Raw genomic sequence first — 27125 nt, 5'->3', positions numbered from 1 at the left:
AAGAGGCACTGGAACAGAGCCCCTCTGTTGATTAACTGCCTTTAAACATTTGATCACTATATGTAATCCAGCAAATCTCCAAGTGTTTCAACATATCTGTAGTGAAGCAAAGTCAGGCAATTATGTATAAAACATCCCCAAAAAATAGTAGATACCTAGGAAAAAAGGTCACAGCTTCCTTTTTGGAGTCTCCCTTCCAGTCTTCTGTAACCACTTAAAATTTGCTGCTCTGTTAAATATTCTTGCCAGTACATTTGTTTTCTGCTGGCTAGTTGATAGTTGCAGGAAGAAAACTCAAAAAAAATTTTTTTTTTTTTCCTGAAGTGGAAGAATATTTATGTGTGGGGTTTTTTTTTAGACAATATATACTGAGTTCTAACTTTCCTCAAGAGAAAGCCAGAGAACGAGCTCAAATATGTAAATCTACTTCTGGGACATACAAAATAGGCAAATAGAGAGAAGTAAGAAGCTAATCAACAGTCTGCAGACTATGAAGAATCAAAACACACAGTATAGAAATATACTACATACCGAAGTTATGCCTTTGTTCCCTTGGGTACAGAATTTACCACAATAAAGCACTAAGTCTCTGCAAATTCTTTATAAATTTTTTATGGGAAATTCTTCTCTCATTCCTCAGGTTTTATGTTCACAGGACATATTTGGGTCTGATGTTTGTGTGAAATACATTATTTAAAGCGACACCACGCACTTCAAGACGGTTAGATAAGTGTAAGGTCACTTGCTCCTTAAAACAAGTGATCAGCTTTAATAACACATTTTGGAGAGTTTGTTCCCTCCCCGCTGCCCTCAGAGGATTTTGTGGGTTTGATCCTGAGCAATTTCCACACAATTTCCCCTTCCATCCCCAGCTGGCCTCTCCCAGGCTGCCTCTGCACCCCTGGGCACTTCAGCCCTGGAGAGGAACAAAAAAGGAACCGAGCAGGAGATGCCCTGGGGGGAATGCCAGCAGGGGAAGGACAGGGCTGTCCCTGGTCCCTGTCACACACAGAGCCTGGGGAAGGTGAAACTGAGAAATCAGAGGTTAGAAGAAAAATTCAATACTGTTCTAGCTTTTTAATTACTTGGAGTGCAAATGAATAGCATTACATTGCAAAGCTGACTTTCTTGATAAAGAAAAATCAATCCATTTCTGAGGGCCTTTAAGTAATAATCCTACAAAATTACCCTGTGTCTCCCGTATGCAAAAATCAAGAAACCTTATTTTTAGGTCAAGGTGGAAAAAACCACAAAGAAACAAACAAAAAAGCTTTCTCCCAAATCTGACATTCCAAATCTTTTTGAGAGTAGAATTGGCATCCCTAAGGACACAGTGGGGCTGAGTAATTGCAAAATCACTCAGGAAAAGTAAATTCCCTGGTGTGTCTGGTGCTCTCTCCAAACTGATTCTTTTGCTGGCTATTCAAGCTGCATTTGATGTCAATTATCATAGCAGACAGAAACAAGAAATGAGGAATACAGACAGCTCTGGCTCCTGGAGTTGTTGCTATTGAAATCATTTGAAACATCCTCAGGCAAAGCAGAAGCCTGCTGTAGAAAATGCTGACGAGGAGCAGCATAACTCACACACACTTTGCTGTGAACCCATCCCAGGTGCCACAGGATATTTTTTTCCTTGCAGGTTGTTAATTAGCCATCTCCTTGGGCAATCAGTCCGTGCACTGCCTGCCTGAGAGCCACGCTGGGCAGGGGAGCAGCGGCTGCAGCGCCCCGTGGGCACGGAGGGCTCTGAGCTGTGTGCCAGCCCTGCAGGCAGCAGTGCAGCAGGGGCAGCAGTGCAGCACTGACAGCAGTGCAGCTCTGGCAGTAATACAGAGCTGGCAGCAGTGCAGAGCTGGCAGAAATGCAGGGCTGGCAGCAGTGCAGCACTGGCAGAAATGCAGGGCTGGCAGCAGTGCAGCAGTGGCAGTAGTGCAGAGCTGGCAGCAGTGCAGCGCTGGCAGCAATGCAGAGCTGGCAGCAATGCAGTAGAGGCAGTAATGCAGCTCTGACAGCAGTGCAGCAGTGGCAGTAATGCAGCCCTGGCAGCAGTGCAGCCCTGGCAGCAGTGCAGCTCTGGCAGCAATGCAGAGCTGGCAGCAGTGCAGCCCTGGCAGAAATGCAGGGCTGGCAGCAGTGCTGAGCTGGCAGAAATGCAGGGCTGGCAGCAGTGCAGCCCTGGCAGCAATGCAGAGCCGGCAGCAGAGCAGCCCTGGTTGCAGTGCAGCCCTGGCAGCAGTGCAGCCCTGGCAGCAGTGCAGAGCTGGCAGCAGTGCAGCCCTGGCAGCAGTGCAGCCCTGGCTCAGCTCCTCCAAGGCTGCTCCTCCCTGCCCTGCCAGCAATGTGCTCTGAGCCAGCTGTGCTGCCTCTGCAGAAGGACTCCACTCCTCTTTTTCTGTCAAAAAGGGAGAATCCCTCCTCTGCAGCTGCACAGTTCCTGCTGCAACAACCACCCAGCCCCTCCTGGCTGTTAATGCCACCATCCACCAGGAGAGCAGCTCAGGTGCCTGGGGGAGAGGGCAGTGGAGGGAACAAACCCCAGATGGGGAGGGAACAAACCCCAGATGGGGAGGGAACAAACCCCAGATGTGGGGGGAACAAACCCCAGATGTGGGGGGAACAAACCCCAAATGGGGAGGGAACAAACCCCAAATGGGGAGGGAACAAACCCCAAATGGGGAGGGAACAAACCCCAGATGTGGGGGGAACAAACCCCAAATGGGGAGGGAACAAACCCCAAATGGGGAGGGAACAAACCCCAAATGGGGAGGGAACAAACCCCAAATGGGGAGGGAACAAACCCCAGATGTGGGGGGAACAAACCCCAAATGGGGAGGGAACAAACCCCAAATGGGGAGGGAACAAACCCCAAATGGGGAGGGAACAAACCCCAAATGTGGGGGGAACAAACCCCAAATGGGGAGGGAACAAACCCCAAATGGGGAGGGAACAAACCCCAAATGGGGAGGGAACAAACCCCAGATGTGGAGGGAACAAACCCCAGATGGGGAGGGAACAAACCCCAGATGGGGAGGGAGCAAACCCCAGATGTGGGGGAAACAAACCCCAGATGTGGGGGGAACAAACCCCAGATGTGGGGGGAACAAACCCCAGATGTGGAGGGAACAAACCCCAAATGGGGAGGGGAACAAACCCCAAATGGGGAGGGAACAAACCCCAAATGGGGAGGGAACAAACCCCAGATGTGGGGGAAACAAACCCCAGATGTGGGGGAAACAAACCCCAGATGTGGGGGGAACAAACCCCAGATGGGGAGGGAGCAAACCCCAGATGGGGAGGGAACAAACCCCAGATGGGGAGGGAACAAACCCCAGATGTGGAGGGAACAAACCCCAAATGGGGAGGGAACAAACCCCAAATGGGGAGGGAACAAACCCCAGATGTGGGAGGGAACAAACCCCAGATGTGCCTCTCTGAGTGTGAGCGCTCTGCCCTTCTGACTCAATGGAGAATTCCTTATAGCAAGGATTTCCCTTGTGTAACACAGTGCCAAACTTTGCATTGATTTTAAAATCATGAGCTTGATAATTATTTTTTCTTTTTCCTTAATTGTGGTACATTCTGCAAGAGTCACAGTTTCCATTGTATTTTAGTCAAGTTCTCTCTGTCAAAGTCCATCCACTGAAAAATTCTACCTTTGTTCTGCAGATGTGGGCGAGATTAATTGTTTTTCCTCAATCAATACATAAATTAGCCAACACTTAACTTGCCATAAAAATTAATTGGCTCCACATTGATTTGCCTCTCTCAGGGTAGCACCAATATTTGTGTACAAAAGGGAATTGCTTCTTCCCTTATTTTATTTTCTTATCAGCAACGATGTTAAACAAACCTCGGGTGTGGCCTGGCCAGGAACAAGAGAGAGGAAAGGAGGAGTTGGGGTGGGTTTTGAGGCAGAAGTCCCCCTGCCCCGTTCAGAGCTCAGAGAGAAGGGACAAGTGGGGAATGGTTTGTGAACGAGGCTGGGTTTGAGGAGAAGCTCTGAGGAGCCTGCAGGGCAGCATCCCCAAATGCTGAGATGTCCCTGCAGGGCAGCCAGGAACAGGAGAGGGACTGGGAGAGCCAGGAACCGAGCTGGGGAGGGACTGGGAGAGCCAGGAACAGAGCAGGAGAGGGACTGGGAGAGCCAGGAACAGAGCAGGAGAGGGACTGGGAGAGCCAGGAACCGAGCTGGGGAGGGACTGGGAGAGCCAGGAACAGAGCAGGAGAGGGACTGGGAGCAGGAAAGGGCACCAGGAGCAGCAGCAGCTGCTGCAGGAAGGAGCTGGTAATGGAGAGGAGAAGATGCTAAAGGAAGGAAGGAGCTGGTAATGGAGAGGAGAAGATGCTAAAGGAAGGAAGGAGCTGGTAATGGAGAGGAGAAGATGCTAAAGGAAGGAAGGAGCTGGTAATGGAGAGGAAAAGATGCTGAAGGAAGGAAGGAGCTGGTAATTCAGAGGAGAAGATGCTAAAGGAAAGGGCTGAGGATAATGGAGAGGAGAGGCTGATAGAGGGGGAGCTGATGATGATGGAGGAGAAGCTGCTGAAGGAAGGAGATGATGATAATGGAGAAGAGAGGCTGATAGAGGAGGAGATGATGATGATGGAGAGGAGAGGCTGATAGAGGAGGAGATGATGATGATGGAGAGGAGAGGCTGCTGAAGGAAGGAGCTGGTAATTCAGAGGAGGAGCTGCTGAAGGAAAAGGCTGATGATAATGGAGAGGAGAAGCTGCTGAAGGAAGGAGATGTTGATAATGGGAGGAGAGGCTGATAGAGGAGAGCTGATGATGATGGAGATGATGATAATGGGAGGAGAGGCTAATAGAGGAGGAGATGATGATGATGGGGAGGAGACACTGCTGAAGGAAGGAGATGATGATGATGGAGAGGAGAAGCTGTTGAAGGAATGAGATGATGATGATGGAGAGGAGAGGCTGATAGAGGAGGAAGGAGCTGGTAATTCAGAGGAGAAGCTGCTAAAGGAAAGGGCTGATGAAAATGGAGAGGAGAGGCTGATAGAGGGGAGCTGATGATGATGGAGAGGAGAGGCTGATAGAGGGGGAGATGATGATGATGGAGAGGAGAGGCTGATAGAGGGGGAGATGATGATGATGGAGAGGAGAGGCTGCTGAAGGAAGGAGATGATGATAATGGAGAGGAGAAGATGCTAAAGGAAGGAAGGAGCTGGTAATTCAGAGGAGAGGCTGCTGAAGGAAGGAGATGATGATAATGGAGAGGAGAAGCTGCTGAAGGAAGGAAGGAGCTGGTAATTCAGAAGAGAAGCTGCTGAAGGAAAGGGCTGATGATAATGGAGAGGAGAGGCTGATAGAGGAGGAGATGATGATGATGGAGAGGAGAAACTGCTGAAGGAAGGAGCTGATGATAATGGGAGGAGAGGCTGATAGAGGAGAGCTGATGATGATGGAGAGGAGAGGCTGCTGAAGGAAGGAGATGATGATAATGGAGAGGAGAAGATGCTAAAGGAAGGAAGGAGCTGGTAATTCAGAGGAGAGGCTGATAGAGGGGGAGCTGATGATGATGGAGAGGAGAGGCTGCTGAAGGAAGGAGATGATGATGATGGAGAGGAGAAGATGCTAAAGAAGGAAGGAGCTGATAATGGAGAGGAGAGGCTGCTGAAGGAAGGAAGGAGCTGGTAATTCAGAGGAGAAGCTGCTGAAGGAAGGAGATGATGATAATGGGAGGAGAGGCTGCTGAAGGAAGGAGATGATGATGATGGAGAGAAGCTGCTGAAGCCTCCCTGGTGAAGGGAAGGCTCCCAGCAGGGTCCTGGAGGGAAGCACTCACTGCACAAAGGGGGAGAGCAGAGGCAGCTGCTCACAAGGAGGAGAGGAGCAGCTGTTCCAGGATTCAGTGGGAGAACGTGGCAGGAAAGAGGAGCACCTCTCTGTTCCCCAGGCACTGTGTTTGTTAAAATGCACCAGGACTGAGATGGAACAATGCTAAATTAGTCCTCACTTGCAGTATCTTAGTAAAACATGCCTTTTTTATCCCAGAACCAACAATTCTTTAAAGTGGCACTGCCCCAAACTATGTTTGAGGGAAAAGCAGCTGCATTAAGAATTCCCAATTTGCATCTAATCTTCATGAGAGGATTCTCACCGAGGGTGCAGCAGCCAGGAGCTCAGAACTCTCCACACTGCAGCTGCACATGTTCCCCTTCTGCAAAGAGCAACGAGAAAATAAAGCCCTGGAGAAAACCCAAAGTGCTTGAAACTAGTGTACAAGGAGTTTTCCTCCAGATGTGAGGCAGTTTTCTCTGGAGTGCCAGTCAGGAGTGAGGGATCAGAGAGCTCTGAGCAGCAGCCAGGCTGTGCCTGCTGCCCTCCTGTGCCACCACCTCCCTGTCCCTGCCAGTTCTGGGCCCTCCTTGCACCAAACACGCCTGGATTTACACCCTGCTGCTGCTCCTACCAGCTGGAAGGTGCCTGAAACACAAGAATTTACAGCTACAAAATGAGAGGAACAGCAGGTTTGTCCTTCCAAACCAGCTGTGGGTCTGCTGGTAGATAAAACCAGCTCTGGGAGACAAAAGAAACAATGGGGAGGATTCCACTGATTGAGGAAGGGAAAAAGATATTTGCTTTTACAAATAAACTTTAGGTTTGCTGATAAATGAAATTAGACATTGAGAGATGAAAGAAACAATGGGGAAGAAAAAACCCCTAAATTCCAAAAGAATTAAAAATGAAAAGGGAGGGTTGTACATTAGAGGGGAATCTCTGGTATCAGGTGTTCTGGGGAGTCTGAACCTCTCAGGTACCTCAGAAATGGGGAAAAACCCCTAAATTCTATAAGAATTAAAAATGAAAAGGGAGGGTTGTACATTAGAGGGGAATCTCTGGGATCAGGTGTTCTGGGGAGTCTGAACCTCTCAAGTACCTCAGAAATGGGGAAAGAGAGACGGGATATGCGGAAAATTGGGATAAAAAGGAGCCTGAGTCCTCCAAAACCTGGAGAGACCCCAGGGGATGCCCCATGGCCTCTCCCTTTATTTGAATAAAGCCAGAAAGGGCTCCTGTCTCCTTTTGGGACACACACCTCTGGTGTTTGTGGGTTGATTTCCCTAACAAAATGTATGTCCCACCAGCTGCAGCTGTGTCAGGCTGGAGCTGCAGCACAGGAAAAAGCCAAGGCTGATGGATGCTGTGCAGCCACGTGGGTTTTACACAACACTGGGGCTGCTTGACACCATTTCCTCCTCTGCTGCCTCCTCTGACTTTTTCCAGAGCACACTGCGCTGCATTTCAGCCCTGACATTCATCTCCTCTGAATTTCTACCCCGTGCTGTAATTTCTTGGATCACAGGAGTGAAATGTTAGTTCTTCCCCAGTTGTTCCTGCTATGACAAACATCTTGCTGGAAACAGAATTTTTTTCAGATAATGGTTTTACAGAATGTGCTGTTGCCTCACTGCAAAACATCTGGACAGGTCAAGACTGAGCTGCCTCAAACCTCCCCCAGTCTCCACATCCTCCCCAGGCCCTGGGGGTGGTTTGGGGGATTTCTCTGAATTTCTGTGCCCTGGACACAGTAATCCACTGAGCTGGTGAAGAGCAGAGCATCACCACTTTTTACATCTGTCACAAAAGGTCTGTCTGTCCCTGAAGCGTTCCTGAATAACAACTGGCCATTGCAACTTAGCGTATTTTAAAATTAAATTAAACTGTCTCTTAGAGGACTTAATGCAGGCAAAATTTTGCAGATGAAAAAGAGCAATGAAATATATTCAGTGTTCACAGAGCCTGCGCTGCAATTACAGCCCAGCCTGCTCCCCCTGGCCCATGAATTAACCTGAATCAACCTGAATTAACAGGTTTTTATTAGCTCTGAGGTGGCTTCTCAGCCCCACAGCCCAGCTCTGCCAAGGGAGGCACTGACACATCCCTGACAGATATTCCCTGTGCCCTTCCCTCATTAATTAAACATCAGTCCCAGTCTGGAACACCTCGAGAGGGAAATTTCCTCCCCTTGCCAGCTCCTCAGAGCTGTGTGAGAGCTGCAGACGGTGTCAGAGAAAGCCCTGCCCGAGGGGGCACTTAACTCCCCCTGAGGGATGATAAATGCCCTGTGAAGTTTTGTTTCAGGAGGTGATATTCAGTTCACAGGCATTCTCTTTGTAACTATTTCCTAAAATAGACTTGCTTTATTCCAACTTCCTCTTGTTTTCTGTTGCTCAGTGACTGGCATTTTTCCTACACACATTAGAAGAAGAGGAATGAAGAAGTCAGATTCAAACTTTAATAAAGAAAAACCATTTGTTTGGACTTGGTGTTTTTTACTTTTTCTTATTACACCTTCCTCTGCTAAACTGGGAGCGTGTGGAAAAAACAAACAGCTATAGGAAGGCAATGGTATCCACTTCAAATGTTTCTCCTATTACTGCAGTATTTTAATGGATTAAACAGGTTTCTGAGCCAGTTTTTACGCTCAGTTTGAACATATCACTCAATCACAAACTCAGATAAATAACGTGACTGTCACCCTTTAAAGCAGCTACTTCACCACAGTGATCCCGCAGCCAGAGTTTCTTTGACATTTTAAATTTTACCAATTCCCTGAGGAGCCCTGCCCAGCCCAAGGAAACGCTGCAGAGTGAAGGGACACCAGGAGGGATCCGTGCTGGAAGCTCCCAGGATCACAGAGCCACCTCCCAGCCCGCTGGGGCAAATTCACTGCTGAATTTACTCCTGTGACCTGGCTGGAGTCATTTCCTGGGTGAATTTACAGCCCAGTTTACACCGTGCACAGTGCCCAGGAGGGCTGCAGGCTGCAATCCTCTCCTTGCCATCCCTCGTGCCAACCTGACATCAATTAAACCCAAATGAGCAATTCCACCCTGGCAGGCAGCGCCGGGCAGAGCCCAGCGCCCCGACGGCAGGGCTGGGCAGGCAGCGGGGTCAGGGGGCTGTGCCACAGCCCACCCACCCAGGGACTGCTCTGGGACCCCCAGCTCTGACACGCAGCCCACCCACCCAGGGACTGCTCTGGGACACCCAGGACCCCCAGCTCTGACACACAGCCCACCCATAGACTGCTCCAGGGGCACCCAGCCCCGACGGCAGGGCTGGGCAGGCAGCGGGGTCAGGGGGCTGCGACACAGCCCACCCACCCAGGGACTGTGCCAGGGGCAGCCAGGACTGACACACAGCCCTGACACACAGCCCACCCACCCAGGGACTGCTCTGGGACCCCCAGCTCTGACACACAGCCCACCCACCCAGGGACTGCTCTGGGACCCCCAGCTCTGACACGCAGCCCACCCACCCAGGGACTGCTCTGGGACCCCAGCTCTGACACAGCCTCCTCTGACTGCTCTGGGGGCAGCCCAGGACCCCCAGCCCTGACACACAGACCACCCACCCAGGGACTGTGCCAGGGGCAGCCAGGGACCCCCAGCTCTGACACACAGCCCACCCACCCAGGGACTGCTCCAGGAACAGCCCAGGACCCCCAGCTCTGACACACAGCCCACCCACCCAGGGACTGCTCCAGGAACAGACCAGGACCCCCAGCCCTGACACACAGCCCACCCACAGACTGCTCCAGGGGCACCCAGGACCCCCAGCCCCCTCCTCAGCCATGGAGGGCACAGCCAGCCACGGCCAGCGAGTGGAACAGTGGGTTTGTCCTTCCAAACCAGCTGGTAGGTGAGACCAGCTCTGGGAGACAAAAGTAACAATGGGGAGGATTCCACTGATTGAGGAAGGGAAAAGAGATTTGCTTTTACAAATAAACTTTTGGCTAGCTGATAAATGAAATTAGACTTTGAGAGATGAAAGAAACAATGGGGAAGGAAAAACCCCTAAATTCCATAAGAATTAAAAATGAAAAGGGAGGGTTGTGCATTAGAGGGGAATCTCTGGGATCAGGTGTTCTGGGAAGTCTGAACCTCTCAGGTACCTCAGAAATGGGGAGAGAAGGGAAATGTGGCTGGAAATTGGGATAAAAAGGAGGCTGAGTCCTCCAAAACCTGGAGAGACCCCAGGGAATGCCCCATGGCCTCTGCCTTTTTTTGAATAAAGCCAGAAAGGGCTCCTCTGTCTCCTTTTGGGACAGAAACCTCTGCTGTTTGTGCATTAATTTTCCTAACACCATTCATCATTTCCCCTCCTCAGGGGTTCTGCTGCCTGGAGCAAAGAAAGATTCCTGACAAATGCAGCATTCCTGTCTGTGTCCCAGAAAGGGAAAACCCACAGGTTTATCCAAGAACCTGCCAGTGAATCATCACCCTGCAGCACGGGGGGCACCTGGGCAGACACAGCAAAGCGCATTTTGGAAATGATCCATGCAAAACTCGCTCCTCACACGTGCCCACCTCTAAATGATCCATGCAAAACTCACTCCTCACACGTGCCCACCTCTGAGAGGCCTCTGGGGACATTTGGGAGCTCTCAGTTTGGAAGATGTCAGCAAAACAACACATCTCACTCCTGGGGATCCTCCCTGCCTCTGCTCCAGCCTTACCAACAGCCCAACAGAAAGAAGATAAACTGGCTTGAAAAGAGCTTTAAAAGGAAAATATGATAAAATATTCAGGAGAACATCTGAGAGATGTATTCTAGGAAATGTTTAAGAATTTAAATCTTTCCTTGCCATTCCCATCCAGGGCTGTAAGTGGGTCAGAGATGCTGCACTGCCTCCCCTCAGAGCCTGATCTCCATTCCACAGGCACCAAACCCCTCAGTTAGCTCAGTGTGGGGCAGGATCAAACAGCAAAAGGCACAGGGGAATTGCAGTTATTGAGCAGCCCAGAGTGCTGCAGACACACAGGGCACACACACAGCCCCAGCTGCAGGGAGGAGCAGAAACCACAGTGCTGGGGAAAACAGAACCTGCAGCCACAAATGGCATCCGAACTGCTGCCAAAAACACCCCCAAAAATCATGGGGGAGCACAGAGAGAGGGGCCCAGGGAGTTCAGCAGCTCCCATCTCACCTACCAGGGTGTGGCTGAGCTGGATGGTGATGAGAGGAGAGCCCGACAGGTTGGAGGAGAGCTGGGGCAGAGGCTCCACCTTGATGGAGATGAGAAAACTGCTGGCTGAGATCAGGGAGCCCCTGTGGGCAGCAGCTTCAGCAATCCTGGGAAAGAAGGAAACGGGAAAAGGAAGAATAACCACGGGTTTTTAGTTCATACAGCACAGCAAAGGAGCACAGACCCTCCCTGTCCCTCCAGGGCAGCCAGGTGTGGCCCCAAAGGTCCCACAGGACCAGAGGCCACACACCTGTAAGGGAACAGCCCTGCACACCTGGGCACTGACAGCCTGTAAGGGATGGGATGGGAACAGCTCTGCACACCTGGGCACTGACAGCCACCTGTGAGGGATGGGAACAGCTCTGCACACCTGGGCACTGACAGCCACCTGTGAGGGATGGGATGGGAACAGCCCTGCACACCTGGGCACTGACAGCCTGTAAGGGATGGGAACAGCTCTGCACACCTGGGCACTGACAGCCACCTGTAAGGGATGGGAACAGCCCTGCACACCTGGGCACTGACAGCCACCTGTAAGGGATGGGAACAGCTCTGCACACCTGGGCACTGACAGCCACCTGTGAGGGATGGGAACAGCCCTGCACACCTGGGCACTGACAGCCTGTAAGGGATGGGAACAGCCCTGCACACCTGGGCACTGACAGCCACCTGTAAGGGATGGGAACAGCTCTGCACACCTGGGCACTGACAGCCACCTGTGAGGGATGGGATGGGAACAGCTCTGCACACCTGGGCACTGACAGCCACCTGTAAGGGATGGGAACAGCTCTGCACACCTGGGCACTGACAGCCACCTGTGAGGGATGGGATGGGAACAGCTCTGCACACCTGGGCACTGACAGCCACCTGTGAGGGATGGGAACAGCTCTGCACACCTGGGCACTGACAGCCTGTAAGGGATGGGAACAGCTCTGCACACCTGGGCACTGACAGCCACCTGAAAGGGATGGGAACAGCTCTGCACACCTGGGCACTGACAGCCTGTAAGGGATGGGAACAGCTCTGCACACCTGGGCACTGACAGCCACCTGTAAGGGATGGGAACAGCTCTGCACACCTGGGCACTGACAGCCTGTAAGGGATGGGAACAGCTCTGCACACCTGGGCACTGACAGCCACCTGTGAGGGATGGGAACATTAGGGAGAATCCTAAGGAGGGATCCAAACAATCCCCTGAGCAAAGTGAGGAGGAAACTTGCAGGGGCTGGCTGGTCAAACAGATAAATCAGTGTGTGAGACACACGGACAAAATGCACAAAACAAACAGAGGAATGTATTTACAGCTGATTTATAGCTTTGCCTTGAAAAATAGATGGTGTCCAGTTAGATTTGTTAGAGGGAAAGGCAGGTCACAATACACACAGCTGAACTAAATAGCTGATCAGTCCTGGAAATGAATTTATTCTAGTGGGAAGCCATTTTGCAGCACATAAGAACCTTATTTTAAGGTAAAACTTATGAGTTTGGCATTTTCAGACACTCAGGAGGAACTGAGATCCATTTGGCTCAGGGTAGGATTTTTACCCTCTCAGTAACAAACTGCAGGATTAAATGACTGCTGTCACCTGTGCCTTGAGATGGGATGAATGGGTTTTACCAGGAGAAATACCTGGCTGAATTAACCACCAGCCTGGGCTCCCAACACAGCCCACCTGGAAAAGGCCACTCTGAAACAAATGAAAAACCACCTTGTTTACACCCACCACCTGTCTGCAGTGGTTTCTTATTTTTATTTCAGAAAAACCCAAAAACCTCCCGTCAGAGGCTGAAATAACTGCACTCAGCTCCTTGGCAGGGCCACAGAACAGAACTCATTTAGCACAACCCCTCGGCTCTGACCTTAAAAACCCATCAGCATCACAGATTACTTCTGCTCCCAGAAACCAGCAGGGAAAGGGACTTGTTCATCTGCAGGCAGAATTTGCTATTCTGGTAGGACAAACTGAAGTTTGGATAAGGACTTGTGAAGTTAAACTCACTATTCAACAGTCTGAGGTTTCTCCTACACAGACTGAGAGCGTGGATGCTTTTCCCACACCCTCCAGAGACCCTGGTGAGTTTTGGGGTGTGACAAACCCCCAGCAGCAGGGAGTGGAGTTTCTGCAAAGCCCTGGTGTCAGCCCCACACTTGCACAAACTGCCCTGAACAGCAGAGGATGGGCTCAGAACTCAGAGCACTGCTGGGCTTCATCTTCTCTGGGTAAAGAATCAAAAGCTGCTCCCCTTAGAAACTGGTATTTATGGAGTCTGAAAATAGTTCTGTGTCTGTACAGCACAAAAGCTCCAAGGGTTTTGGGTTTGGATTTCCACCACAAAGAAAGAAGATTTGGTTTCAAATTACAGGTGCTGAAGTAGCCCAGTGGTAGAAGGAACACAAAAGAAATTCTCTAAAACAAACTACTCTGAGAAAAAAAAAAATATTGAACTGAAAAGTAAGCAAAAAAGTTCTAACAGTAGAGCACAAAAAAGAAAAGCAAGCAGAAGAGAAGTGCATACTTATTTCTGAGACATCTTTGAGTACCTGGGGTTTGGTTGCACAGAGGAAGAAGTGCTAACACAGCATTCCCTGAGTTATTACCTTTTGGGATCTGGTTTGGGCAGACCTGCATCCACAGTTTTAAGGACAAGATCTTACTGCAGACATTTCAAACAGTTTGAGTTAATTGTAGAAATCTAGGAAACATTTATTTTCCAGTGATTTTGTGGTTTTTTTAACACTGTGGCAGGGCAGACCCTTCATTCTCAAAATGAGTGCTGAAATCAAACCCAGCTCAGGGGAACAGGAGTGGATGTCCAGGTTGTGCTGCCCCACAGATTTCAGGGAATGCACTCCAAGGATTACAGATCTGTTCCACTGGCTGTACCAGAGCCCCAGGATCTGAGAGTGCTGTAAATACAGAGCTCTGACATGCAGCATCTTCAATAAACCCTGACCTGAGTCAGGATCACTGTAATTCTCTTTCTCCCTTTGAAAAGTTGAGATTACATCTTATTACCTTAATAAATTGCATTGATCCTCCTCTTTGGAAAACATAGGCTGTCATAAATTATTACCTCAATTTCCTCATGTGAGTACAAAATAATACAGAGCTGCCTTAGAGGCACCTGTGTGAGCTGAGTGTCCTGCAGAGAGAGAGGGCAGGCAGGAGCACAGCCTGGAAAATGCCCTTTGGGATTACCTGAGTGGGATCAGGCAGGAGCACAGCCTGGGAAATGCCCTTTGGGATTACCTGAGTGTGATCAGGCAGGAGCACAGCCTGGGAAATGCCCTTTGGGATTACCTGAGTGTGATCAGGCAGGAGCACAGCCTGGGAAATGCCCTTTGGGAATGGCTGTGGGGTTACCTGAGTGTGAACAGCCTGGAGTCTCACCTGGGGCAGCCAGGCAGGGCAGGGGCTCTGCACCCTGAGGGGCACAGGGGAGGGAGGGCAGGGAATCCCTGGCAGTCCCTGGGAATTCCTGGGAATCCCTGGGAATCCCTGGCAGCCCCTGTCAATTCCTGGGAATTCCTGGCAGCCCCTGGGGCTGGGGTGTTGCTCCTCTCCCTGGCAGTCCCTGGGAATTCCTGGCAATCCCTGGGAATTCCTGGCAGCCCCTGGGGCCGGGATGCTGCTCCTTTCCCTGGCAGTCCCTGGGAATTCCTGGGAATTCCTGGCAGCCCCTGGGGCTGGGATGCTGCTCCTCTCCTGCTGGCAGCCACAGCCCAGCAGCAAGGCCAGTGGGAAAGGCTGACAGTGGGAAGGGATCCACACAGCCCAGAGCAAACCAACTGCAAACACAGCCCTGCACCTGCTTGGAGGATCAGGTAACAGTTTGCAGGAGTGGCCGTGCAAACCCCCTGGGAGCTGCACTGCAGAGGGTTACACAGCCCTGCATTTACTTTATCTCAGTGCTAATGATTGCACTGGGGAGTACATCAAGCAGAATTGCCTGGTCTCCTGTTATAAAATTACCTTATGGGTTTCTAGGATTAGGATTCCGATTTTGTGTAAAGAGGGATGTTATGTTTTCTTACTTGTTTCATTTAAGTGCAGGCTTTATCTTCATATGTGCTAGGAGCAAAAAATGCAATTTCCTTTTAGGAGACAGATTAAATTATGCAATTCTAGTACCAGATCTGATAAGGGGAAGGAGAAGACAAGGAAAGACAAACATGTTGCTATGGGATCTATTTTATTGCCACCTAAAATAAACCATGCAGTGTAAATTTAACTCCTCCCTGGTTAATGACCACACACCTCAGCCCTGCAGAGGCTGGGTTATGGCTTGTCATCTGTTCCCACTGATAGGGACAGGGCTGTGCCCAGGTGTCACCCCAGCAATGAACAGGCTGTACCTGCTGCAGGTGTCCCCAGGTGTCACCCCAGCAATGAACAGGCTGTACCTGCTGCAGGTGTCCCCAGGTGTATGCACAGCAATAAACAGGCTGTACCTGCTGCAGGTGTCCCCAATGTCACCCCAGCAATGAACAGGCTGTACCTGCTGCAGGTGTCCCCAGGTGTCAGCACAGCAATGAACAGGCTGTACCTGCTGCAGGTGTCCCCAGTGTCACCCCAGCAATGAACAGCTGTACCTGCTGCAGGTGTCACCCCAGCAATGAACAGGCTGTACCTGCTGCAGGTGTCAGCACAGCAATGAACAGGCTGTACCTGCTGCAGGTGTCCCCAGGTGTCACCCCAGCAATGAACAGGCTGTACCTGCTGCAGGTGTCCCCAGTGACACCCCAGCAATGAACAGGCTGTACCTGCTGCAGGTGTCACCCCAGCAATGAACAGGCTGTACCTGCTCCAGGTGTCCCCAGGTGTCACCCCAGCAATGAACAGGCTGTACCTGCTGCAGGTGTCACCCCAGCAATGAACAGGCTGTACCTGCTGCAGGTGTTTCCCCAGGTGTCACCCCAGCAATGAACAGGCTGTACCTGCTGCAGGTGCCACCCCAGCAATGAACAGGCTGTACCTGCTGCAGGTGTTTCCCCAGGTGTCACCCTGGCAATGAACAGGCTGTACCTGCTGCAGGTGTCCCCAGGTGTCACCCCAGCAATGAACAGGCTGTACCTGCTGCAGGTGTCACCCCAGCAATGAACAGGCTGTACCTGCTGCAGGTGTCCCCAGTGTCACCCCAGCAATGAACAGGCTGTACCTGCTGCAGGTGTCCCCAGTGTCACCCCAGCAATGAACAGGCTGTACCTGCTGCTGCAGGGCTCAGGCACTCACCTGGTGTCCTCGGGGCTGATGTTGGTAAAGAAGTGATGCATGTTGTGGTAGAGCAGGCCCACGATGGTGATGCAGGCTGTGGAGAGGGAACAGGGAGAGGAGCAGGGTTATTCCCCAGAACAGGGAAAAGGAGCAGGGAAAGGAGCAGGGTTATTCCCCAGAACAGGGAAAGGAGCAGGGAGAGGAGCAGGGTTATTCCCCAGAATAGGGAGAGGGAACAGGGAGAGGGAGCAGGGTTATTCCCCAGAACAGGGAAAGGAGCAGGGAGAGGAGCAGGGTTATTCCCCAGATCAGGGAAAAGGAACAGGGAGAGGAGCAGGGTTATTCCCCAGAACAGGGAAAGGAGCAGGGTTATTCCCCAGACCAAGGAGAGGGAGCAGGGTTATTCCCCAGAACAGGGAGAGGGAGCAGGGTTATTCCCCAGAACAGGGAGAGGGAGCAGGGTTATTCCCCAGAACAGGGAGAGGGAGCAGGGTTATTCCCCAGAACAGGGAGAGGGAGCAGGGTTATTCCCCAGAACAGGGAGAGGAGCAGGGTCATTCCCCAGATCAGGGAAAAGGAACAGGGAGAGGAGCAGGGTTATTCCCCAGACCAAGGAGAGGGAGCAGGGTTATTCCCAGAACAGGGAGAGGAGCAGGGTTATTCCCCAGAACAGGGAAAGGAGCAGGGTTATTCCCCAGAACAGAGAAAGGGAACAGGGAAAGGAGCAGGGTCATTCCCCAGATCAGGGAAAAGGAACAGGGAGAGGAGCAGGGTTATTCCCAGAACAGGGAGAGGAGCAGGGTTATTCCCCAGAACAGGGAAAGGAGCAGGGTCATTCCCCAGAACAGGAAAAGGAGCAGGGTCATTCCCCAGAACAGGAAAAGGAGCAGGGCTATTGCTCAGTGCAGCAGTGCCAAGGAAGAGAACTTTTGTCTCAGGGCTGCAGCCCTTGCTCACTGAGAGCCCTGCCTCACACTGCCCTGCACACCTGGGCTTTGGCAGGGCTCTGGCTGCTCTGCCCAGTGAAAAGGTGTGTGCACAGCACAGCCAGCACAGGTGGAACACAGAGCTGCCTGTGCTGCACTCCAAATTCACTGCTAATTCATCAATGGTCAATTAAACCCCCCCAGGAGCAGGAGGGGGGGCAGGACACAGCAGAGCCCTCCTGGCAGCCCCTGGGGCTTCAGCTGGAAAAGAGAGAAGCATTTAATGCCCTGGATCATTTCAGGATACAAAGCACGACAGTGCTCTGGAAAATCAAAGGAAATCTGTATGGTGAGGAACTGTGGAAGTGGGAAAGGGAAAAACTCCTCTCACATGCTATTTTTGGCATTCCAAGTCGGTTTGCAATTATAGTTATTCAAACCTGGGAGCACTTGCAGCCTCCAGCCAGAGCCCCTGCCAGTGCAAAGAAACAAAGCTGCCACCACCAGTCAGGCAGACAGTTCAGTAATTAGCAGGGAATTTCTCACTGCAGGTTGTTTTCAGCTAACTTTGCACTTTATGAAGGAGGGATGACCATCCCTCTCCAGAGGTGACTGCAGAAAGGCCTCTGGGGGAGTGAATTCTCTGGGTTGGGATTTAGGGCACATAAGCCCCGTTTTCAAAGGTTTGAGAATGGAAGTAGATGCTTTTGGAAATGGGTTCCTTCACCCTCTGAGTAAAGCACAGATAATTAACTTATCATTGCTGTTTCAGAATCTTGACTAAAGGTGCAGATTTTAGCCATGCTTCTTTTTGGGGTTTTTTAAATTTTTGCATAGGTATGGATTTCTGAGTTCTGCCTTTTTGCCACTTTGAGTGCATTCTGTCTCTTCATTCTGTTCCTGTAGCTGCTATTGCTTAAACCTCTCATTTTCTAGTTTAATTTTAGACAAAGGACCAATTTTGCACGAAGGGATAGGTAATACCTGACCTGACACCCTAGAACTTGTTAAAAATAACCAGTTCAGATAATTAAAAAGAATAATTGTGGAATTATGGCTTCTCTGATGTAAAAATGTGTCAGAGTTAAATGGCTCCAGTCTCTGTTGCTCAGCTCCATTATTCAGTATTAATCCAATTAGTATGAAAACTCCCCCACGTTAATTGCTCGTTAGCCTGACAGGACTGATGCTGCCTCCTCAGACTCAGTGTGATCCACAGGGATTAAATCAGTTACCTGGGCAAGTAAAGTGAGCCAGAAGCTGTCCTACAGCAAACTCATTTCTGGACAGGCTGTGCACACGGGTGCACCTCTCTCTTTAACCCCTTCCTTACCTTTTCCAAGGAAAGCTGCGCTGGGGATGGAGATGTAGCTCTGCCCTCGGGATGGGAACCGATAGTGGGACACGTTCAGGCTCTGGGGGTGCATTTTGACCACAGCATAATCTGGGTGACACCAGACACAGACATCAGCACAGCCACAGCCCTGCAGCCCCTGAACCAGCCTTCCCTGCAGCTGCTGCAGCTCCAAAATGGTCCAACAGCTGTGCCAGCTGTGCTAGCCCCACCAGGAGCAGCTCTGCCAGCTGTGCCAGCCCCACCAGCTGTGCCAGCTGTGCTAGCCCCACCAGCTGTGCTAGCCCCACCAGCTGTGCCAGCTGTGCCAGCCCCACCAGCTGTGCCAGCCCCACCAGCTGTGCCAGCCCCACCAGCTGTGCCAGCTGTGCCAGCCCCACCAGCTGTGCCAGCCCCACCAGCTGTGCCAGCCCCACCAGCTGTGCCAGGAGCAGCTCTGCCAGCTGTGTTAGCCCCACCAGCTGTGCCAGCTGTGCTAACCCCACCAGGAGCAGCTCTGCCAGCTCTGCCAGCTGTGCCAGCTGTGCAGCCCCACCTGCCACAGCCGAGGAGCCCTCGAGGGTCAGGGGCAGCGAGCTGCCCTCCAGGTGCACGGACAGGTGAGCCAGCACCGTGTCGATGGTGTGGATCAGGCTGCTGAGCACGGCGGGGCTCTGCAGAGGGACAGACAGACAGACAGACACAGGGTGAGCAGGGGCTGAGCACAGCCCAGGGACAGACAGACAGACAGACACGGGTGAGCAGGGGCTGAGCACAGCCCAGGGACAGACAGACAGACAGACACAGGTGAGCAGGGACAGACAGACACAGGTGAGCAGGGGCTGAGCACAGCCCAGAGACAGACAGACAGACAGACACGGGTGAGCAGGGGCTGAGCACAGCCCAGGGACAGACAGACAGACACAGGTGAGCAGGGGCTGAGCACAGCCCAGGGACGGACAGACGGACACAGGTGAGCAGGGGCTGAGCACAGCCCAGGGACATACAGACAGACAGACACAGGTGAGCAGGGCTGAGCACAGCCCAGAGACAGACAGACAGACAGACAGACAGACACAGGGTGAGCAGGAGCCCAGGAGCCCTCCCTGGAGAAGGTGTCACCCAGCCCAGCCCAAGGCCACCCCGAGTGCCATTCCCAAAATGCTGATTTAGAGCAGCCAAAGGGAGCTGCCCCACAGCCCCACAGCCAGCCCTGCCCAGCTCTCAGCAGCACACAGGGTCATTCCCAAAATGCTCTTTATGGAGCAGCCCCACAGCCAGCTCTGCTCTGCTCAGCTCTCAGCAGCATAGAGGGTCATTCCCAAAATTCTGTTTCTGAGCTGCCCCACAGCCTCCACAGAACAAGGCCAGGAACTGGGCAGAATGTTTCTGACAATGTCTAAGGATTGGTACCAGGTCTTTCTTGGGACACAAGCTGACACACTGCAGCTCAGCCTTTCTTTCTTTATTCAAATGCCCCTCAGTAGAAAAGCAACTTTAACCCTCCAGGCTGAAACTTGATTTAGAAAATCTCAGAGTTAGCACATGTCTCAGTGAAAAGGAAACCTGTTTGATCTGAAATCCATTTACACCAGAGATGATCAGGGATCTGACACTAAGAACTGAAACCAATTAAACATCCTTTTGTCTCAAAAGCATTTTAGGCTTCAATGAGACTTCCCTGTGCTTTAGATTCTCCTTCTCAGTTTAAAAGCTCTCTCTCCTGAAATCTGTGTTTTCTTAAAATTCAAGCAGAAAACTCAGGAAATTTCTGGATTCACCCTGCAGGTATTTCATCAGCAACAGATGATAAAATAAGTCACAGTGCCAACAAGTCCCAGCAAGTGAAGAAATAATGACACCCATTTCTGTTACCATCAGGTGGATTTGTGCAGCTGAGGGAAATCACAAACCTGAGCCCACTTCTCCTACCTCTGGTCCATCAATCCAGTCAGACAGCAACAGGAAGTCTTCAATAGCTGTTAAAAATGCCTGGAAGACAAATAAAACTCGATTACCCTTTAACCAGCTACATCTCCTGGCAAGGACCCAGCTCTCTGCCAGGATTTTTTCAGGTTCATGTTAGGATGAGCAGCCCACTTCCACGGCAGCCACAGCACCCCCAGCATGGCCAGTGTCACTTCCCAGAGTGACAATTGTGTTATTGGCAGTGCCACCACCCTTCTCTGCCTGCCAGCATGGTCAGTGTCCCTTCCCAGGGTGACAATTGTGTTATTGGCAGTGCCACCACCCATCTCTGCCTGCCAGCATGGCCAGTGTCACTTCCCAGAGTGACAACTGTGTTATTGGCAGTGCCACCACCCATCTCTGCCTGCCAGCACCCCCAGCATGGCCAGTGTCACTTCCCAGGGTGACAATTGTGTTATTGGCAGTGCCACCACCCATCTCTGCCTGCCAGCATGGTCAGTGTCACTTCCCAGAGTGACAACTGTGTTATTGGCAGTGCCACCACCCATCTCTGCCTGCCAGCATGGTCAGTGTCCCTTCCCAGGGTGACAATTGTGTTATTGGCAGTGCCACCACCCATCTCTGCCTGCCAGCACCCCCAGCATGGCCAGTGTCACCTCCCAGAGTGACAATTGTGTTATTGCCAGTGCCACCACCGTGGAACTCCCCGGGTGCAGCCGCCACAGCTGAGCTGAAGGAACTTATTCTCCTGTTTTATCTAAACTCATGTGGCATCTGTAGAATCACAGAGGCTTGGAGGGGACCTTAAGAATCCTCTCATTCCAGCTCTGTCCAGCCTGGCCTGGGGCCCTGCAGGGTGGGACAGGCTCTGTCCCAGCACAGCCCAGGGCTGGGGACTCCTGCTGGCACGGGAGGGGCAAAGGGAGCACGGAAACGGCACTGAAAATTGAAAGAGAAAACCCTCGTTTGCAGCTTAAACTCATCCACTGAAAAGCGCTTGGAGAACGACCACAGGGAAGCTCCACGGTGAGATGTGGAAGACCCCACCCAACAAACCCGAGTCAGACTGCCAGCAGTGACTCATTCCAAGGTGTGTCAGCGATCAGGGGGTTTATTGCACATGGCTCAAATCAAATTTCCGGGCGCTGTGAGCCGTGCAGGCCAGGCAGAGAGAACTGCTCAGACCATCCCAGGCAGGCTCCGTGCCTGTCTCTCAGAATTAGGCAGGCGAGGCAGAGCCTCCATCAATCAGGGAAAAGGCAGGGGTGCTGGCTACCATCAGACCCTCGTATTTACATCCCAAAACAGCTCTGCTAAAGAGAACCGTGTCCCACGGATCGCTGCGGGGCACACGGAGCAGCCCCGGCCAGCCCGGGACTGCGGGATGCGGGGAGGGCGGGATGCTGCTCCCTCTGCAGCCGCGGAAACGCGTCGGGAAAACAAGGAAACAACCTATTAAAGCCTTTCAGAGGGGCTTTTGCTGCACATTAAACCGTGATCCGTGAAATCCAAGCTTTAGAGTTGGCAAATGCTAAGCTTTTAAGGCAGTCTCTCCGTTGCTGTCCCTGTGGTTTTCAGGAGGTTTATTCGTATTTTGTGTCTGAGCAGAGCGCCCTTGTCACTCTGGAATTACCCTCAGGCTTAGGGGAACAATCGGCAGCCAGGCCAGAGCTGATTCCTGCAATAACGGCTTGGCAGCTGCTGAAACCAGGAATTAGATGCCCGTCACTTTCCAGCACTCTGTTATTATGTTCGCTGTTCCCAGCTCGCACTGCAGAGAACAAACACCTGCCTGCTTTTCCCCCTCTCGGATGGGCTCCAATAAAACAAATTCCTCGATTTTCAGAGGAGACAGTGACCCCACCATCCCCCTGGGCAGGCTGTCCCAGCGCTTGACAGCCCTTCAGGGAGGGATTTTTCCCTAAGATCCAGCTGAAATCTCCCCTGGCACCACTTGAGGCATTTCCTCTTGTCCTGATGTTTGGGAGAACAGACCCGGCCCCGCAGTGCCTCCCTCGCTCGGGATGGTGCAGGGGCAGAAGGTGACATCTCAGGGGACCGGAGGGACATTCCAGCTCTGCCCGACCCCTGCTGCTCCCTGCAGAGCTGCTGCTTTCCCACAGGGCTGTCTGCAGCGAGCAGAGGCGTCCCGAGCTGCACTGCACATCCCAGCTCTGAAGAGCACCTGGCTGCTCACCTGGGAGCTCACCTGGCAGCTCACCTGGCAGCTCATCCCGCTCACCTGGCAGCTCACCCGGGAGCCCCGCTCACCTAGGAGCTCACCTGGGAGCTCACCCCACCCACCTGGGAGCTCACCTGGAAGCCCCGCTCACCTGGGAGTTCACCTCGCTCACCTGGGAGCTCACCTCGGAGCTCACCTGGGAGCCCCACTCACCTGGGAGCTCACCCCACCCACCTCGGAGCTCACCTGGGAGCCCACCCCGCTCACCTGGGAGCTCACCCCACTCACCTGGGAGCCCACCCCACTCACCTGGGAGCCCACCCCGCTCACCTGGGAGCCCACCCCGCTCACCTGGGAGCCCACCCCGCTCACCTGGGAGTTCACCTGGGAGCTCACCCCACCCACCTCGGAGCTCACCTGGGAGCTCACCCCACCCACCTCGGAGCTCACCTGGGAGCTCACCCCACCCACCTCGGAGCTCACCTGGGAGCCCCGCTCACCTGGGAGCCCCACTCACCTGGGAGCCCCACTCACCTGGGAGCCCCACTCACCTGGGAGCTCACCCCACCCACCTCGGAGCTCACCTGGGAGCCCCACTCACCTGGGAGCTCACCCCACCCACCTCGGAGCTCACCTGGGAGCTCACCTGGGAGCTCACCTGGGAGCTCACCCCGCTCACCTGGGAGCTCACCTGGGAGCCCACCCCGCCCACCTGGGAGCTCACCTGGGAGCCCACCCCACCCACCTGGGAGCTCACCTGGGAGCCCACCCCACCCACCTAGGAGCCCACCCCGCTCACCTGGGCCAGGCTCAGGGCAGTGTGCTCAGACAGGGCTTTGCTGGGCAGGCTGGAGGACACGTTCTGCAGGTGCCCCAGCAGGGAGCTGGCCGAGGGGGAGCTGCCCCTGGGCTGGCCCAGCGCCGCCAGGATGGGCTGGTAGGCGTCGGTGGGGAGCTGCAGAGGGACAGAAAACAGCACAGGACAGCCCAGGTTATCCACACTGCCACCAGCAGGGACAGGAGACAGCACAGGACAGCCCAGGTTATCCACACTGCCCCAAACAGGGAGAGAAAACAGCACAGGACAGCCCAGGTTATCCACACTGCCACCAGCAGGGACAGGGGACAGCACAGGACAGCCCAAATTATCCATACTGCCCCAAGCAGGGAGAGAAAACAGCACAGGACAGCCCAGGTTATCCACACTGCCCCAAAAAGGGAGAGGAAACAGCACAGGACAGCCCAGGTTATCCACACTGCCACCAGCAGGGACAGGAGACAGCACAGGACAGCCCAGGTTATCCACACTGCCCCAAGCAGGGAGAGAAAACAGCACAGGACAGCCCAGGTTATCCACACTGCCACCAGCAGGGACAGGAGACAGCACAGGACAGCCCAGGTTATCCATACTGCCCCAAACAGGGACAGAAAACAGCACAGGACAGCCCAGGTTATCCACACTGCCACCAGCAGGGACAGAAAACAGCACAGAACGTCCCAAATTATCCACACTGCCCCAAGCAGGGAGAGAAAACAGCACAGAACATCCCAAATTATCTGTATGGGTCCAGCACAGAATATCCCAAATTATCCATACTGCCCCCAGCAGGGACACAGCTCAGCACAGAATATCCCAGATTATCTGTATGGGCCCAGCACAGAATATCCCAAATTATCCATATGGGCCCAGCACAGAACATCCCAAATTATCCATATGGGCCCCAGCAGGGACACAGCTCAGCACAGAATATCCCAGATTATCTGCATGGGCCCAAGGAGGGAAGGAAAAGGAAGAGGAACATTATCAAAATGGTTTTAACCTCCAATATTTTCAAAGTTAATAGCAACACTTCAGAAGTTGCTACCTTTTTCATTTTTTAAATGTAGTAAATATTTTATTTAACAGGGAATTTCCTTTGTGTTCCCGCCTTCCCACAGTGGGAACAAAAGGAAATTCCCTGTGAAATAAAAGGGGGAAACTTCTGCCCATGCATGTCCAAAAGCACTTCTGGCTGGGTATGAGGATGAGTGCCATGGACAGGGAGCAGGCAGGAGCAGGGTCTGTAACTCTGGTTTCTGCACGTTCTGCCCCCATGGAAAAGGGTCCAGGGCACTGTCCTACCTCAGGGTGAGTCGTGGTGGTCACCAGAGACCAGGGCAGCGTGGAGGAGAGCAGAACCTGCACACCTGGGGAAACACAAACACAAATGAGGCCGTTACAAACCTGGGTTATTTTATATCAGACACATAATTATATATATATTTATATTTATATATATTTTATATAATTTTTATATATTTATATTTATATATATTTTTATATATTTATATTTATATATATTTTATATATTTATATATTTATATTTATATATATTTTATATATTTATATATATTTATATTTTTATATATTTTATATATATTTTTATTTATATATATTTTATATATTTTTATTTATATTTTTATATATTTTATATATATTTATATTTATATATATTTTATATATATTTTTATTTATATTTTTATATATTTTATATATATATATTTTTTTTTTCCCACCTCAGGTTGGATCAGTTCCCACTGAAAGCAACAGATTTGCTGTTCTGTGGATTTTATTTATTTCCAGTACTGCAGCCACACAGCCTTGTTTAAAAAATATAATTTTCTGATTCTGTCATCAGTTTTATTCCATCTACTTATTACATTGCAGTGTTTTAGGTCTTACATACTTAAATCTTGGTTTGCAAACAGGAAATTTCAAGTGTTATATCTCAATTTAAAAGGTCAAAGGTACAGTTACAACTCTGAGATCCATCTTTCTCCTCCAGCTCCTTCCCCAACATTCACAGAAATTCTTTAGGGTTTGGGGTTATTTTAAATGCTCTGTCTTATCAGAAATAAATAATGATCTATGGGCAGCTCTGGCAATGTCATGGAAGATCTTTATTTCTGTAAATGGGACAAACTGGGCTGGGACTGGTGGGACCCTGGACAAACCAGGGTGCAGTCCCAGCTCCCATCCCCAGCTGCTGGAGCTGACCCAGATCTCGAATGGTCCCAGGGCCAAACAAAACCACACCCGCAAGGGCAAGCTCAGAAAGGCTTTTCCCCACCAGAAAATCTGTTCATTCAAAGCCAGGGGAAACACTCCCAGTGCTTGCAGTGAACTGAGGAGCCCTCAGATGGAAGAGGGGTAGAAATGGTGCACTGAAAATGACCATGTGAGCATGGCAGAAATGATTTGTTCAGACAGAGAGAATAAACTTGATTCTGGATGGCTTTCAGTTGCTCTGCTTAAAAAACATTGATTCCTTTCTGTGAAAAGGGATTTATTACTCATTTGTGATAGAGAAATCTAATTTTCTCCTAATCTACATCTGACCAAGAGTTATTATTTGCCAGGGGTGTGGAATTTCAGTGCAATCCAACGTTAGCTGCATGCACAGGACACATTTCTCTCTCAGGTCCAAAAGGAACAGGAACATTCATTCAATTAAAAACCAGGCTGTCCTATTTCCTTATGTCAGAGCACATTACCCTGCTTCAGCCCTGCCAGAAATCCCCCAAAATCAATAAACAGATATCATAACCTTCCTGCCTCTGTTCATTACTATTGTAATACCCATTGCTCCCTCTGAGAATATTCTAATGTCATAGATCAAGTGGGAAATTTTATAAAATCCAATTGGTCTATTACTTTAAAGAGAAAAGGCAAAAATTAAATTGCCACATTTCCCAAGCACTCCAAAACACCTGATCACATTAAAACAATGTTGGCTTGGACTTCTTCTGTCTAATTAAAAATATATATACCTGGCATTTCTTTACATTTGAATTCCTAAGCCCCTGGAAAACATACATCCAGCTCCACTTTCAATTAAGAGGTATACATTCATTTTTCACAGCATTCTGGTCGCTCCACCTGACACTGAAAAACCTGTGGAACTAGGAGCTGAGGAGAAAAACCCATCAGCAGAGCAATTAATGCCGTGGAAAATGCAGGAATGTCACAGGTGCTCACGGCAGAACATCTCCAGGCACAAACCAAGGGGTTGGGGATGCAGCCTCCTGAAAATCAGCAGGGATTGAGGGTGGGATGCAGGCAAAATTCTGCACAATCAGCAGGGATTGAGGGTGGGATGCAGGCAAAATTCTGCACAATCAGCAGGAATTGAGGGTGGGATGCAGGCAAAATTCTGCACAATCAGCAGGAATTGAGGGTGGGATGCAGGCAAAATCCTGCACAATCAGCAGGGATTGAGGGTGGGATGCAGCTCCTGAAAATCAGCAGGGATTGAGGGTGGGATGCAGCTCCTGAAAATCAGCAGGGATTGAGGGTGGGATGCAGCTCCTGAAAATCAGCAGGGATTGAGGGTGGGATGCAGCTCCTGAAAATCAGCAGGAATTGAGGGTGGGATGCAGGCAAAATTCTGCACAATCAGCAGGAATTGAGGGGGGGATGCAGGCAAAATTCTGCACAATCAGCAGGGATTGAGGGTGGGATGCAGGCAAAATTCTGCACAGCTCTGGATTTGGCAGAACTGGA

The 27125-nt window shown here is 51.3% G+C and overlaps 1 protein-coding gene across 4 annotated transcripts in view; it reads right to left on the bottom strand.

The window, feature by feature from the left end:
* The window catches only part of ADGRD1 (adhesion G protein-coupled receptor D1), a 126497-nt gene that overhangs the window by 85184 nt on the left and 14188 nt on the right, over positions 1 to 27125 (bottom strand). For all 4 annotated transcript variants that reach the window (XR_014616587.1, XM_084217295.1, XM_084217297.1 and 1 more), the window contains 7 exons: positions 24705 to 24769; positions 23382 to 23537; positions 20404 to 20463; positions 19028 to 19145; positions 18472 to 18582; positions 16231 to 16306; positions 10962 to 11103 (listed from right to left, as the gene is read on the bottom strand). Coding sequence is in view for 3 of the 4 variants with exons in the window: in XM_084217295.1 (XP_084073421.1) it covers positions 10962 to 11103; positions 16231 to 16306; positions 18472 to 18582; positions 19028 to 19145; positions 20404 to 20463; positions 23382 to 23537; positions 24705 to 24769 (728 nt within the window). In the remaining variant the exon portion in view is untranslated. The remainder of the gene's footprint in view (positions 1 to 10961; positions 11104 to 16230; positions 16307 to 18471; positions 18583 to 19027; positions 19146 to 20403; positions 20464 to 23381; positions 23538 to 24704; positions 24770 to 27125) is intronic.

The sequence above is a fragment of the Fringilla coelebs genome (genome assembly GCF_963513975.1).
Source record: "Fringilla coelebs genome assembly, chromosome: 17".
NCBI classification, from domain to species: Eukaryota; Metazoa; Chordata; class Aves; order Passeriformes; family Fringillidae; genus Fringilla; species Fringilla coelebs.
Note: the sequence above shows the minus strand (reverse complement) of the source record. Positions and strands in the feature narration are given on the sequence as shown.